This window comes from Haemaphysalis longicornis, unplaced genomic scaffold, assembly GCF_048455015.1.
Source record: "Haemaphysalis longicornis isolate Haplotype H1 unplaced genomic scaffold, Haemaphysalis longicornis Haplotype H1 scaffold_7, whole genome shotgun sequence".
NCBI lineage: Eukaryota > Metazoa > Arthropoda > Arachnida > Ixodida > Ixodidae > Haemaphysalis > Haemaphysalis longicornis.
Window position 1 is genome coordinate 12,040,617 of NW_027526422.1, and position 16,778 is coordinate 12,057,394.

At 50.2% G+C, this 16,778-nt stretch overlaps 1 protein-coding gene across 1 annotated transcript in view; it reads left to right on the forward strand.

The window, feature by feature from the left end:
* The first annotated feature begins 4,888 nt into the window (after positions 1 to 4,888).
* The window catches only part of LOC144144523 (solute carrier family 2, facilitated glucose transporter member 1-like), a 68,871-nt gene continuing 56,981 nt past the window's right edge, over positions 4,889 to 16,778 (forward strand). Inside the window, exon 1 of the mRNA XM_077676008.1 lies at positions 4,889 to 5,516. Within this exon, the coding sequence (XP_077532134.1) occupies positions 5,358 to 5,516 (159 nt within the window). The 5' untranslated portion in view covers positions 4,889 to 5,357. The remainder of the gene's footprint in view (positions 5,517 to 16,778) is intronic.

A 16,778-nucleotide genomic window follows, 5' to 3' on the forward strand; every position in this document is an offset into this window, starting at 1 on the left:
GAAATGTGTTTAGAACGTGTCATTTTTCGCGCACTCTGTCGATAAACATAACAGCACAGCAAACGTGCAGCAGCAACAAGAGGCACAGCCATTTAACGCAAAAATACATCCCCACAAAAACTAATTTTTCTGAATTCTAAGTTTGAAGTAAACGATATCGTCAACTGTTGCAGGGAGGGCTGGGCATAGCTTATATGTTTTACAGTGCTGCAATGTCTAAAGTTCCCGTCTGTAAAAACCGGCCGGCGGATTTAAAGGGTTTTCATTAAGTAGCATCAGCCGAGACCCGCAACCTCGGAAAGTCGGCGCCCCCGCTGTCCGAAGCGAGTATTATCCGTCGGATTTGGCGCGCAGAGAAGCAGCGGGGAGCCTCGCTTATTTGTTGCCCGCTGTGGCACAGTGCTCGCGTGAACCCCGAGCGCCGATCGATAGCCGTACGCCTTTTAAGGGTCGGTCTGGCGCGACGCGTGGCTGGAGCATTGCTGCTCTCTAAAAACGAAAGGAAGAGAGAGAGAGGAGGAGGAGAAACGAAAATGTTTAAGTGAGGATTAGGAACGCGCTGGAGCGAATTGAAACGGTCGGTGACACAATCATGATGCGGCAAGAACCTACCGGGACGTTGGCGTGCGCGCGATTCAAACTAGAGGCTTTATTATTGTTGCGCAACAGCGTATGAACAGTGCGGACGGGAGGGAAGCAGGGGGTTTGTAGGTATCGCGTATTGCTGTTGTCGACATTTCGTGTTTATTATTGGTGCTTTCCCAAGTTGCATGCCCTGGCTGTTTAGGCTATGCCTGGGCAGTTATTTGTGCCCAGTATCCTAACAATTCCCGATTCGGCTGTGGTTATGGCAGCGGCATGACAAATCCCCCCCCTTCCCCCGAAGACATCTGCTTCTCGGCCCTCAGCTGGTCACCGGGGGGTATATTCATCTCATTCCGCGCTGCGATGCCGCGCTTCGTTTCTATGCGGTGAGCGTGGTTCCCTCACATGGCGCAGAACTTCCGCGGTGAAGCCAACCTCGCGACCAGCGATGCCGTACCCTGTTTTAAAATCGAAGTTACCGCGCACGAAGTATCCTCATTTAGAAAAATTCAGCACTCTAAGCGACCTTAGAGTGGTTTTTAAACGTGAAAGTGCTCGGGGGGAGGTTGAGTACAGCCGAATCTATTGGCAAGGCGAATATGTAGGCATATTTCGCAATTCGTTTTTCCCAAATGCAATCGAAGCATGGAACAAGTTGCGGCGGCGCATTATTGAGAGCGCTCATGTTGGGAATTTTTGGAAGTTCCGTGATGTTTACTTTGCGCAACACTGAACATGTTATTACGCCTTTTTCTCAAGTTGTGGACAATGTCAATGCCTGCATTTGTGTCTGCCTCTTGCGTTTCCTTCCATTTAATTACCATGGAGTGAGGCCTGACAAAATAAATAAATAAATAAATAAATAAATAAATAAATAAATAAATAAATAAATAAATAAATAAATAAATAAATAAATAAATAAATAAATAAATAAATAAATAAAGAAAAGCTATGGAGGACTCGACTTCACGCAAGAGTACCCGCCCCTCCGAACTCCTCTCCCCGCATCTGCTATCAAGGGACCTCATAAATAGTTGGAACTGGTTTCATATATGAATGATACCACATTTTAATGAAAAGTGACTCTTCGCGCGCAGCCTGTGAATTTGCTTACTATGGAGGAAGAAAAAAGTTAGGAGATGGCGCCAATCGAGAAGCGCGAGGCCTAGTCATAAATTAGAGTAAACTCAAAGTCGGCCCATACGTCACTATATCACGTGACCCCGCCATGTGTCAGCGCCAGGTAGGATTTAATGACCTCCGAATACAGCGAGGCGTGGTGGTGGTGGTGGTGGTGGAGAAACATTTATTCAAGCGAGAGAGGTTCGCGCTTGAAAGCGGAAGGAGCCCTCAGTCCAGGGCCCCTGCGGCGGCTGCGGTTCTGCGTGCCCGGTCCACCAACTGTCGCTGGTCCTCAGGATCCGAACTGCATGCGCGGCCTCCCACTTCTCGAGGGGGGGGGGGGGGGGTGCGAATAATGGGGGCTGCTGGTGTGTTCTGGCAAGCCCACGTGGTGTGGTACAGGGCTAAAAGTTACCTCCCATCAAAGAACCGCTCGCATGATGCTACAAGAAAAACAAATACTGTGGGTCACGTGCTGGCCCAACTCCGGCGGCTCGGGAAAAGAAAACAGGGAGGGAGCGGCGTCGACGGAGGTGGGCTTGCCAAGGCTGGCTGCATGACGTCATGCCGTCTCCTAACTTCTTCCTCGTTTCGTCTACCTCACTAGGCAGGTGTCTCTGTATTTTTCAGTCACTGCATTCCCACTCGGTGATACGAGCGATAAAAGCGGCTGAAGAACTCGACCAGCTGCGGTAACCTCCCAGCTTCAAGAATCATCCGCGTATTTGGCGGAATTTTGTCAAAATTAAAATGAAAGAAAAATGACGTCATTTACCGGCTGTGCCAGTAGCAGAGCCGATCATAGGCGACATTTATGAAACATGGGGACTTCCCCGCAAAGTCCCGGCTTAATGCCGTAGTCTAAAGTAGTACCCCCAGCACTGCCGAAACCGATTACTGTCGCGACTTTCGCTCCCGTCGTGAGCATTGCGGTAACCACAAGGTTTAGTTAACCCAAACATTCCCTACTCAGGCCGCCTGAAGCAACTTGACTAGCTGCAGTTCTGCGCGACATTTGCGCGGTGTCTGGTCTAGTCAGATCAGCTATCTGTGCTACGAACCGTTCTTTGGTCCGTGTCTAAATTTGTTGCGCTTTAAATTTTCACTATGGAGTACCAACTAGCTCGAACCCTCACGTTCTTTGGTGGCCCACCCGTTATAAGCACACCCTGGAAAAAGTTCACCCGTACTGTTCCAACAAACGTGCACATGGCTCGTCTACAAACCCACCACTGCTTCGCGTGCTTCCGGGAAGAAATAAATCTTTTTCAAGCGAAGCTTTCTGTATCTCACTGATGGCGCCGGTCGTCGCGCAAAACTAACTACAGTAAAGCCAACTTTACACTTCTCTTCAAAAGGCACATCAAGCGGCTGAAGAAAAAAAAAAAAGCTTCCCGTGGTCTGAATCGAACCTGCCCGTCGCGTTATGAAGCCGACGTCTTGCCGATTGCGCCATTCCGGGAATCTCGAAGCAGATTGGATTTTGGACTTCGACTTTGGCTCAGGTTGCACGGGAGAAAGCTCCCACTTGTAATCATATTTATCTTAAGAAAGGGGCTTCGATTCTTTTTATCTGCGCACTCGTTGCGAGTACAGAAACATTGTTGCGAAAGTAAGCGCAGGCGCAACGAAAGACGCAGGAAGTAGACAGGACACGACGGTAGTCAATTTTCTAAGAGTCCTTGGCTTGTCATTTCTCCTTTGCGTGTCCTTCGTTCCCCCTGCCCCTGCTTTCACCATGATTGACCAACTCGCCCAACAAACCACTCTTACGAAACACTTTATGTACGGAAAAATGACGCGTTCGCTTTCTCTTATAAATTGTTGCTGTACACCAGTACTCGCGAAAAAAAAAGAGTATCCGGCTCTTGTTAGAAAGTAGTTTAATATTCAAACTCCAATCATCCTAGAGAGGCGTATAGCTTGATAACCTAGCAGACACAGGCGGTGAAAGCCGTATGCGGGTCCTCAACCGCACTCCCATCAATGGCAACAGAGGAAACGCCGCAACGAAGTCCCGGCTGATGTAACATTTCATTGCATCATAACAAGCCGTTTCCTGCCAATTTATAGCAGCAAAAAAATCCGCCCGGAACGTGCAAGCCGAGTAATAATCGCTGTTCTGTCAAACTGCGGCACTAAAAAAAAATAAAAAATAAAAGCCAATAACACCGTGTTCGCCGGTAAGAACGTGCGTTTAGATAGCGTTATTTATAACGCGTCAGCCCGCCCGTGCCTGTCAGATTAAGGCCGTCGAACATGATGAAAAAAGGAAAAAAAAAGTGAAAACAACTGAAACACGTGTAGTGTGGACGCGGATACCGCCGACTATCCCCGAGAAATGAGGTTATAACGCTCCATAACATAATTTAGTCTATGAAGCTAAACAGCAACAAGTAGTATCGTAGGAGCTTGATTTTTTTTTCTAAATTCCACGGGCCGTCCTGCAAAATTTGAGTAGCGCTTAAAAATACATCAATAATTTCAGCGCGCAAATAGGACATGGTCGCGTCCTACGTATATCTAGGCGAAAAAGCGCTGCAGCAATAAAGAATGCCCGGATATCTACTCGCGTGAAATAACTACTACGAGTTGCGCATATTTTCAAGCCATGCTTAGTTGTTTATTCCGCTGCGTGCACAAGCCCTCTTTCTGGATTTAGTGAATAACGGGCGGTAGCTGCTTGCACTGCTCTCATATTTTCGCACTAAATAAACTTGACATTTGATCGCACGGAACTGTAAAGGCGCTTTATGACGCCGTCAGGAGGCACTTTCACGGACGATGAAAAAGTCGCGGTATTATTTGTTGTCCTAAAGCCTGAAGTGACATTTTTAACCCGTGAACTTTAACTCCCACGTGCAAGCCAGTGATTTATTGCGTGCTAAGGTGGGGAGAGGTGTGAAGGAAGAGGGGGGGGGGGGGAGGGGGGGTGTATTCGTGGGTTACTTTCGGCTCAAATCTACAGAAAAAAAAAGTCGACTTAACGCAAGCAAAAATGGCATCATTCATTTTCCAGGAGCCATTATTTCTGAAGGAGGGGTGGTTGGTTATGGATCATATTGAAGTGTGTAGGTGCGCTGTTTGACACGAAGACGCAAGACAGACGGGAAGAACAAGCACGGACGAGGTGGAGCGCATCACCCAGTGTCGGACCGATCATTTGGCGTGGGAGCCCCAAACCGAGTAGTGCGCAGACTGAGCGCACACTGCTTCCGCCGCACGCTTTTTCTGGCAGCAGGTGTGCGCGGCCTTTCGAGCGTCGTCGACGAGCTCGCGTTCTCTGGCGTCGTCGTCGGCGGCTCGCGTGACACGGCGTACTGTGATCAGTGCCGCGGAACAATGGACGAGCAGCCGGCCGGCGCGGCGCGCTCGCGTCGTCGTCTTCCAACGTCAGCGCGCTAACGGTGAACCGTGCAGCCTCCGAGCGCGCCTATGGAGCGCGCCCGGGGTTCGACCTTTAGTTGTGACACACCCCGCACACACGCCCCTCGGCCGCAGGTGGGCGCATGCGCGCGGCTGCGACGTCAGCGTGACGTCGGGCCCTGCGCAGGGGCCGGGCGCATGCGTGGCGAGAGCGACCCGGCGTCTGTTCGGAGAAGACACGGAGGTCCCCCCGTCAGGCTCGGGGAATACGTGCGCGGGCCGCAATGGAGACCGACCAGCTGAGGCTGAGCGAGATGGCGTACCTGCACGTCCCGGACAAGGAACGCTCCAAGAGCCCGTCGCCGGCCGACTCGCTCGCCTCGTCGGCCACCGACATCTCGACCCTGCCCATCCACGACCGCACTCCGCACCACGACGAACACGTGAGTACGCGGCCGGGGGGGTCATGCCAGAGGTCAGCCAATGGGGGCCCGGGGGCTCGGCCCGGAGGGAAGATGCCGGCTCCCGTCGCGGGTGGACGCCGTTCCCGCCCGATTTTAGCCTTATCTCGGCGATTTTGTGTCGCCTCATTCGGGATAATTGGGCAGGGCTATGTCGCAATCCGAACGACTGTGCTGGGGGAGGCCACGTCACTTGCGAGGCCGTTGTCGCGAGGGCCGCCGAGTGGCTCTCCGCCGCACGACGGGTCCAGCGCGCGGTGAAGCCAGCTTGGCAGGGTGTGGGCTACCAGCGGCGGCGGCGTTTGCCCGATTTCGACGGCTCGGGCTGCTTGCTGCCTGGCAGCATCCGCCGGCGTTCTCGGAGCGGAGGGCTAAATATATAACGGCTGCCGAGGAAAATACCGGACGCTCTGCTGCGCCGGCGGGGATGACAGGCTACGTCTCGCCGGGGGCTGCGCGGAGGACTCTGCTCAGCTTCGTGCCGGGATGAGCATCCTCGCGAACAAAACCTTCCTTTCTGGATGACTCTCGCAGGGATGCGGACGATGCGGACTTAACATGTCGTTGTTTGGCAACATGAGCTGCCTGAACTGTCAGTTGCCCCAGTGGCCTAGTTACTGTTACAAATCGTCATTGCAGTTTGCTGCCATCCGTTTTTTTATTCTCCCGCCGGCATTGTCTACGAGAAGACCCTATCAAACGAAATCCGCCGTTATTTTCTGCTTTGGAAAACGTTTTGTCTGGAAAACAGGAGCTAGCACTGCAGACGGCGACTGAAATGAAGTTGACAACACGACGCTTTTTTTCTTCTTGTTGTTGTCACTGCGCATCAACGGCAAATTTATTGTCTTTTCAGTGCTTCGCAGTAAATTTTTCTGCTGCTTGCGGTTGTAGCTCTATGTGCGGCGGTTTCGCTACCGCCTACATCAACGAGCGCACCAATTTATTGAGCGCGCATTGTTGTCATTCTGCTTCTAGGTCACCCAGTTTACCCGCGTGACCCGTTTCTATTTTTGCTTAGAAATTAGTGGCGTACAATACGTACCCTAATCAGAATATCTGCACAATAACAAAAACGTTTTGTACGATTTATTGACTTCCATTTTTGTCTTGCCTAGCAAGTCTTCGTGAAAATTTAGTTTGATGAAAAAAGATTGTAGACTCGCTAATCACGCAGTATTATTGATCCCGTTACTGAAATTAAGGCATATTATAGAGAGAAAAAACACACATATAGGCCATTTTTAGTGCTACCTTCTGTACCATCTGGATGTAAATGCTTTTTCATACCTACAAGATCGCTATTGATAGCACAAATATGTTAATGGTGTAACCGCCAAGCCATTCATATACTGCTTGCAACATCCGCGATTAATTCCGCTTTCCTCTTCAACCGATCTGTCGTGCCATATGGGCGGCGAAAAGAGCCGCATTCGATTGAATGCGCTCCGAAGTGGTGCCGACTCCGCAGCGTGTTGTTGTTGAACACGTTTATTTCACATTTTGAAGCCAATCTAAGGCTGCTGTGAAAGAACTCCGCAGCGTGGTCACGTGACGGAGGAGAGCACGCGAGTTTCACTCAGACTTCGAGAAGGCCACCTCGAGCAACATCAGATGTATGAGAGAGCCTTAGAACCGAGTCGTCTCTCCTAGGCGACTATGGTGAAGTCAGTGGCCAAGGTTTAGAAAAACAGAACCAACGTGTTGAAAGTGATATCTGGTTAGTCTTTCTTTCATGCTGTTTTTTGTTTGCGAGGTAACTGCGCGTGCATGGAAGCCCTGCGTGTATTTCGCATTGTGAAAGTGATTTTGTTCTAGCATTACTTTTCTTTTATTTAATCGCACATTTTATAGCGCTGATTGTTCGGTGTTTCTTTTTTTCTCTTTTCGTAGCTCTGAATGTTTTCGTACACTCCTGAAATTTGAGTGTAAGTGTGGTGGCTGCTGTCATGTGTTAGGTGGGCCTGCGACCTCCGCAGTATGGTAGGAGTAGTAAATCTCTCCCATCCATCATGCGTGGCTGAGCGGCGCGAGCGAATGCGGTGGCGGGAAGGGGGGATACGTTCACCCACGCGAACCCCATCGTCGCGCGTGTACTACGCAGCTGCTCTCATCAATGAGGCGAGCTCCGAAACAGACTGCGTGTACTGTACTTGTCTGCGCTCTGTCCCCGCCACTTTCCTCCCCCGCAGACCTATTATCTGTTGACTGTCGGCCCCGCGTGACTTCGTCAAGACGTTTTGACGCGGCACGACGAGCGCTTGCGCGCTGCGCCTGGCTTTGCAATGTACCGCATGCATTTGCTTGTAGTAGTCAACGCAGTTGAGAATAATAGCCCGAAACAGTTATGCTAAAAGCGAGCTCGGCGTCCGAATGATAGTCCGATGAAACTTCCCTAAGGTAGAAAGCTGGGTCGGTTGGTCCATAGTTTTCGAAGTGGAAACCAGTGTTAAGACGCTACACAAGGGGGAGAAGGCAGACACGGACGGCACTGGACAGAAACGGACGGCCAGTGCCGTCCGTGTCTGTCTTATCCTCATGTGTAGCGTCTTAACACTGGTTCCCACCTCGAAAACCTGCCTGTTGTAAACACTATCTCTCAAACGGTTGTGCAAAAAAAAAAAAAAAAATCTCGACCCCTTTCCCCTTGTCTCTTCTCCCTGTGCGTTCAAGTTTCGGTTGCAACCTTCGGCGAGAGCAGTCGTGCGTGAACGAAGTGAATGAGCCGTCGCAAAGGTGTCAACAGCAGTGACGTCCCTAGACCAAAAAGAAAATGGGTGAGGGGTGGAGGTGAACGCACGTCGAGCACGCATCGGTGAACGCTTCAGTGGCGATCTAACGGTGGGCTGTTTACCAAGAGGTATGTCTACCGTGTGTGGGTGTGTTGCATACGAGATATTTTTTTTTTTTGACAAAAGCTGTTCTATTTGTAAACTATAAACCGCTGCGTTGTTTCTACGTTCCTTCCCGTCCGGTGTTGGCGGAATAAGACGCATGCACGTATTGCCGATTGAATGAAGTACCGTTATTCTTTATTCGGTGTATACAGTACAATGCGACATATAATTTCGCGAAAGTGCACACAAATCGTCGCAAACTGACGGCTTGTTGATTCTCGCTCTCTCGAACCTGCTTACGGCAGTGACGTCGAATGTGGTCATAACGCGTTTACACAGTGCCACAAACACTGCTGCGTATTTCCTTTCAATTGGGCTGCACCGAGGATGCTCTCGCTCTTATCAAAGTTGTCTCGGATTGCTGTTCTGTCCTCGCCCTCTCGCTTTTTACTTGGGCCGCTTTCCGGAGCGTGTTAAGATAGTTTCCTTCCACACCTGTAACAAATCACCATCATCATTACTATTTCCATCATCAGTGCGATGCGACGGGATGAGAGAAATCCCGAGAAGGATACAAGTGGAAGAATTAACAGCGTGAAGTGACGCAGAACAAGACCGAAGAACACGAAGGCGTCACTGGCTGTCAGTAGGCCAATTCTGTGGGTTGGCTAAACGGAATTGGGGTAGTAGTTTACCCGTTTAATTGATCCCTTAGAGCGGGAGTGGTTCCCTATTCTAGGAATCCCTGAGATGAGCTCTGGAGGCCAGGAGTTGCGGGACATCCAGATGGCTGCTGGTCACCAGGTTCTCCATAGCTCAAGGGTAGGAAGGGGCGATCAAAATCAGAAATAAAAGATAATTTTTTTATTGATAATGTATACATGAGTAACAATACAGTGACAATGAGTGATCGGAGAGGAGGAAGGTTGGGATTGTGCTCGCACTAGTATCATAAGAGGTATGCATATATAGTTCCGGGCTGTCAACAGAAGCATTCGTCGAGAAGCGAACCTACTAACATCGAGTTACCAAGACAGAGCCCCCAGCACTGGAAGAAAACAAAGCGATGGAATTAATCTTTTAATTCATCTTTAGTAGGCGCTCCTTCGGTCCCTTAGCGCCACTGCAAAATCCAGGTGGAGGGAAAGGGAAGAAGGGGGGGGGGGCAAAACGAGCGCTTAATTCTTTCGTCCCTTCTCCGGTGTTCGCGCTGCGAAGTCGAACAGCTACAAAATGACCAAACTGACACTCTCATCAACTTAGTTTACCGCCATCATTCGGGCGACCCATGCTTGGGCTTTGATGGTATGACGGCAGCCAGAAACGCGTGCCCTCAAGCGAGCCAGGCGCCGGATAAAGACGGACGACATCGTGCGCCGCTGCAGTTGGCGCTGCTCGCCACTCGGCAGCTGCGCGGGCAGAGACAACGCAGCTGCGAATTCGCCCGACCAAGAGCTGACGCCGTACGCACGTCGTTTTCCGCAATTAACCTGGCGCATTCCTCTTGGTAAGCAACGTTCGAGGGGGCGATTCTGATGTGGCCTCGCGCGTCCTTCGAGCGACCTTTGAGGCTTCGTTGACGCGGTGAAGACACTTTCGACACGTCTTCATAGGTTCCCGGTTTGTACCGGCCCTGTCCTCAACGCATTCTGTAGCCACAGGAAACACAGATCGCCGACCGTGTAATGTGGCCAATTAAAAACGTTCAAGTGTCGATTACGACGCCATCTTTGAGAAGGCGGTGCAGCTGCCCTCTCTACCGGTGTCGCAGCTCATTGATCCGATACCGGAGCAACGAGCGCAGCTTGGCAGGAATTGACGCCACGTTTCCCTGTCACGTGCGAAACCAGCTGTGCCAATTGTAAACTGTTCGCCCGTTACCTTTTCTGTGTTGCAGGAAGACGCTCCGACGTTTTTGCGCCGGAAATTCGTTCCTTAGTGGGCGTCAGCGCAGGTGTTGTAATTCGGAACAAACGCGCGAACACAGGCACAACATTTACCGCTGCGTCACGAAGAAAAAAGTAGTGGGTAAATTTGATTTCCTTTGAAACTTGAGGGAGAAAGAGCCGCTTCGAGACAACAGCGCCGTTTACTGAAGGTTGGAAGCGTGAAAGAAGGCGAGAGACGTACTCGCCTGGCTCTGCTACCCTGCTACTTCGAACAGTCATGAGGCTTGATCTAGCTTGCCCACAGTGCGTTATATGTGGATATTCATACCTCACCACCCTACAAAAGCATTCTGAAGCTCCCATGTTTAAAAGTGGTTTAGGCATAGCGGTGTTTCGGGTCCTGGTGGAAATGTGGTGGAAAAGAAACGCGCGCTGCCCTACGGACGCGAACCACAAAATCCGTGCGCTGCTGCGTGCCTTCCCTCCGAGATGGCAGCACTGGCCGGTTTTGGAATGGACCGGCACTTTCTAGGCGCGCTTTTCGAACGCGAAATCTGCATGGCCCACTCCGTGGACTGGCCTACGCGTGCGCAGCGGCGGCTTTGTTTAAAAATTAGTGCACATGCATCACGTTACCTTTGCCAGCTGTGCCCCGAGTGTTGTCGCGAAATTAGGCAGGGTTAGCCTAGTCTTGGTATTTTGATATCGTTTGACCCACGCAGAGAAAAGACGCGAGTGAATGGAGCAACAACTTCATGCCGAGCGGTCGGGGCGTTCAAGGCGAGTAATCCTCGAACAAAATTACAAGTTTAAAATATGAAATTGTTCTTTGAACTGCGTATTCGTCCTTGTACCTCTGAAACCATTACTTGAAGGCCAAAAATGTGAAGGCCAAATGTCAACAAAGCTTGAGCTGACAGGTGTTTTGCAAACCGTATACATGACACCACCGTCAATGAGTGCGAGCGCTCATCGATGTTAGCAGCTTGTGAGAAATTATTCGCTTCCCTAATATCGTGGAAGTGTAAGTAAACCGTGGGAATAAGTGCGTACGGGGCGTGCGTAAACAAAAATTGATTGATTGTAGGGTTTAACGCGCCGACGCAGCCGGCGATGAGGCGCGCCGTAGTGGAGGGCTCCGGATTAATTTTGACCACCTGGGGATCTTTAACGTGCGCCGAAATCTCGTACACACGGGCGTTTTTGCTTTTCGCCTCCATCAGAAAAGCGGCCGCCGCGGCCGGGAATCGAACCCGTGACCTTGTGCTCAGCAGCGCAACGCCTTAGCCACAGCCACCGCGGCGGGTCGTAAACAAAAATAAACGCGTTTTTGATTCCAGCTGCAGCGGGGGCTGTTTCATCAGGTGGGGCGAAAATCGAACCAAGCCACCACTACGGTGCGCGCGATTGCCCAGGTGTAGTTCGGTGCTAAAAAAAAATAGAAAAGAAAAAAAAAGAACTTCGATTTGATCTCTATCGTTCGAAATGCGAGAGGTTTCGTGAAATAACGGGTTGTAGGGGAGACCATTGGCGAACTCAGCCCGTCAAATAGCGTGCACAGATTGTCTCCAGCGCGAATTAAAAAAATGAGCGTTTGCTGACCTTTAGTCGGTGAAATCGTCGCCGTTCGCGCCGCAGGGAATTGCCGAAACAGGTATGAGATTAGAGTACAAATAGAAAAACTTCCTGGTGGGAATGTCAGGACGAGTGCGTAAGCCGGTCTGCCACACACCGAGTCCCTGGACTAATCTCCACTACTGTATACCAGTGCTTTTCAACCATGAGTGTGCGGGGAACCCCTTATGGCCTTGCAAAAGTGATGGGAAATCTGATGATGCGCTATGTTGATCTGCGTCATAAGATCAAGCACTTTTCACATGCAGCTAAAACCAACCGCACATATTCAATGTGCGCCTTTTGCGCCGACTTTTATGCTGACGCATGCCACATTGTCAAAAAATTTTGCTCCTTCAGCCAACAGTCATCCCAACACTCACTGCCATTTTTTTTGTCTCGTTTTTTTTTTTTTTTTTGCGTAGCTGGCACGTTGTGCAAAAAGCCGACGGTAAGGGATGTGCAAGGCAAAGAAAAAATAAATGTAGGTGTCACGCAGCGAAGCCACTTTTTTGCATTGGCAACAACGGTTGGCAAAAAAGTAAAGTGAGTAGGGTTAAGGCGGGGGAGTGGAGAGGAGATGATGATGATGATGATTGGATGTTAATGGCTCAAGGTCAACGGGGGGGCGCGGGGTAGTGTAGAGGCACCAATCGCTCCGAGCGGGGGAGATGGGGTATTTACAGAACTGATTTTAATGAGTGGAACGCCACCATGCAGCATCAAATGGGCTAAACAAACCTAGCGGCAGAACGAGAGTTGGTGCTAGCCTCCACGCGGCGAACCTCTTAGCTTAGCCGGGTGGCACAGCCACTCGAAAGCTGTGCTTTAAGCCGTCAAAACGCTGGACGGTGGTCAACTCCGGCGGCGGCCGGCGAAGACAAAACAAAGAAAATGGGCGCAGCTTAGTCGCGTAAGGCTGGAGAAACAGCGGAGTGGAGAGCCGACCTAGCATCTTCCGGTTTTGCTAGGCTCTGCAAAGTTTTGCTAGGTTTCGCGATGTCGTTGCTAGGCTAGGCTAAGTGTTGAGGGGTTAGGCTAAGTTTAGCCGGAATTTACGAGGCCGTTCTGGTCCGTCCCCCACACTGTCAGCGGATCCCAGGGGGGGAGAAGCTAGGTCGACCCCCACCTTCGCTGTTTCTCTAGCCGTTTTTTTACGTTTTAGTAGCACCCCCCCCCCCCCCCTTCCCCGAAAAAAAAAGCTATTACCTTTAAAATGGTATAGTACGCGTACTCATATGCCCCTTGTGCTCACTCGAGCAGGCACGAAAGCCGGCTTCACTGTTATAAAACCCTATCTGCGGTGGCGCACCCTTTACAGGCGGTGCAGTTTTTTGTTTGTTTTTTGCTTTTTTGCTAACGCCTTCGGACCTAGCTCAAGATTAAACAGCTCCTTTGCTAAAACTGGCCGAGCGACCAATAACAACTCAAATTACTTGCGCTTGTAGGAAGCGCGAAGTCAAGAGATCTAGGCATGAGAAAACCGACCTCTGTCACACGAGTGGAAACAACGGCGATCGCTCCGTGAACGAAAGCCTGGGAACGAAATTGAACGAAATGTTACCTGGTGGTCGGAAGCTCCTGGCAAGTCTCTGGGAGACCAACGTGCGGAAGCGCACGCGAGCGAGATAGGGCGGAACCAAATACTACGTCACACCCACGTGGCCCACGGACAGCGGCAACCCGAGCTCCCCATAAGGAATTAATCCTCGCCACACCAGTAGAGAGACAGAAAGAGAGGGGAGGGGCAGGGAGGGGAGGGAGGGGGTCTCGAGCGCGACGCGCCGCGCAACTAGTCGGTCAACTTTCACATCCTCACGGCACAAACGCACTGCTCCGATGGCATTTTTCTCAGGGGCAATAAAACAGTAGAGCATAAAAGTGCGATGACCCTAGCGCCTTTTATTAATCCTTCGCAAGACCCCTTATATCTATACACCGAACCACTTTATATTCGGCTTCACTACTTTACACGAATGCATTGTTGGAAAGGCATTCCTTAAGGGCCCTATGATTGGTTTGTTATGAAAAAATGGATGCCCAACGGCCTTTTGTTAACTTCATTTTTTGTGCAATGAATGTGTGACGCATAGAGAGTTCATGCGTCTACGTAGAATGTCTTCGTAATCCACATAGAAATGTAAAAAGTCAATGACAATGTAGGTGCGTTATCGGGCGCCAGTTTGCCGCAGGAGGTGTCTCCGCATAGCGCTCAGGGGGGACGGGGTTAATTACGAATGGCAGGGGAATTGATTGCGGAAACTCTGCCGACAAGGATACACGCTTTGCTTCAAAATGATGTCCCGCACCTTTCTGTTAGTACCGGTGGACGGTGAACGACTGTCAGAGAGGGCATGTACACGCATTCCGCGCAGAACGGAGCGGGAAGCATTGCGAACTGTATGGCTTAGTGTGATGCTTCCAGCGCTGTCATTTGTTTTCCAACGAAGGACAACGATCGCACAGAGGAGGCGCCCGCCAACGATGGCTCGGGGAGTAAAAGTTGAAAAACTAAACGCTCCTCCGCCCCCCGCCCCATCAAGACGGACGAGGACAGGAATTCATTTATTTTTCCGGGTTTTTTATTTTGTTTTACTTCTCTTTCTTTGTTCCTTCCCTTCCCTTCTCTTCTTATCTTTCTTTCTTTCAGTACTTCTCTTTCTTTGTCTCTCCTTTCCTTCCTTTTTCTTTCTTTCTTTATTTTCCTTTCTTTTTTCTCTCTCTTTTTCTTTCTGTCTCCTCTTCCTTCCTTTTCTTCTTTCTTTCTTTTCCTTTCTCTTTTTCTCCCTCCCTCATTTTCTTTGTCTACCTCTTCCTTTCTTTTTCTTCCTTTCTCTCTTTCTCTCTCTTCTTCTGTTTTTTCTCTTTCTTCCTCTGCTCCTTTCTTTCTTTCTTTTTTCCCTTTCTCTCCCATTTTCTTCCTTTTATTTCCTTTGATTTAACGGCCCGGACTGCCGCCTCCGTTCGTTCTGGCCGCAACGACCCTGCCCCCGCTTCCTCAGGGCCGCCCATCCCAGCGCGTTGCCCAGGGTGCGATGACGCCACCGCACAGGTCTCCAGCCCATGCTCGCTAGCATTATCGGCTGCTGATTTACGTGTTGTGCGGCGCGTGCCTGCCTGCTGCGCTGCACTCTTGCGGAATGCACTGTCACGTGCCCTTAACGTGTACCCGCTCCGGAAAATACATTCTAATTTAAGTCTCTGTTCCTCGTTCTCTGGTCGTAGAGGGTGGTATTTGCGCGCAATTAAGCATAGTCATGTGCAAAGGAAAAAGGTTGATATTCCCTTGAATTGCAGTACGGTCACGAAGGAAAGCAGGCCCCTGGCTATAACCCCGGGCCAGGAGAAGTTTTTCTTCAACTACGAGAGCTCTGTGAGCAAGGTGTCGAGTCCTTCATTGTGAATGCAGACTTGCATTCTAGATGGATGTAAACGCTTTCTGTTTGCAGGGTCGTACTCTTCCCCCTTGGAAGGGTTTTCCCGAACTGGTCGGCTAGCAGTACTGTATTTATTTATGAAAGATGGATAACGGCGTTCTTGAACTAATCAGAGACGGGAGGCAAAATTAGAATGCAGGCATGGGCGTAGCTCGTAGATCTGCGGTTTCGGCGGCTTATAAACACATATGCTATAATTGCTCGTTCAGGACCACGCAGACAAATCGCTGCAATTTGGCGGAGACGAATACAGGAGTTCGAGCGTAGCTATGCGCCTACACGTAATAAATACCCAAATTATTGCATTCGACGCCAACCGCTGGCGTATCCGAAAGCGATACACGGCTGAATCAAGCATTTCTATGAAATTAAAAAAAAATCTGTGACGATTGTTTTTCGGTGCGACGCATTGTTTGTCTTGGGAGCATTATTCGCGGAATTACTTGAGTCACTCGGCGAAATACTCTGAATTTTTTTGAACTACTGTGAATTACGAAAAATACCTCGAATTCGGAAAAATTGCTTGGGCGTCAACAGCACTTATTACACTAATTGCAGCTGTAATGACGTATTCAAGTCCACTTGTTATAGCAGGCCACCCAGCCAGGTCTTTGGTACTACGATTGTATAGTGAAACCATGCGCTGCCTTAAATGTGCCGCAAGGAGAGTTATTCCCGCTGGACGAGCTTTCTGACGATAATCTCAACGTAGAGCTCAACCAAACTGGCCGACAACCATAGACGTGCGCATGGTTCTCAATTAGGGGGGGGGGGGGGGGGGCTAAATTTTACCACGGCGCCCCCCCCCCTGGCAACTCCCGACCTCTTCCCTCTGAAGGCCTAACGGTCAGAATGCCAGAGCAAAGACGAGGAATGTTTATAAAAATTTTATTTCAGTGATGGAATTGCAACCCATACAAAATATTTCTGAGCAGACGCTTTTACTTTCGCGTGTAACATCGGCAAGGGGAGCAAGGCCCAGTGCGGATGCGGCATCAATTTCACAACGCACTGTCGAAAGAATTTCCATCCTCCCTAAAGCACAGAAACACGACACATCTGTGTTTTATAAAGTTAAAATTGTCTATTCTGAACCTCTTTTTACGCAGCTGTTTTGCTGGGTGCTACGCACGTTATTTACGACGGAAAGTAGAAAGAGGACAAACCCCGCAATAGATGCAACAATGAAAATTAAGTGACAACGTGCTTCTCACAACGGCCTGCTTTTGGTCCCCGTCTTTCCGGGGCTGAAAGTAAACAGCTTTTGGAAGGTAACATGAGTGTTCTTCGGCTGCCATTATTGTGAAAACACACGCGTGGTCATAACCCTACGGGACAGGTTCGATTCGGTAAAGGTATGGGGCAAATTTGGCGCCCCCCTAAGATAATTTGGGGGAGCGGCCGCCCCCCCCCCCCCCCCCGCTCCCCCCCTCCCCTGTGCGCACGCCTATGCCGACAACTGTTCCC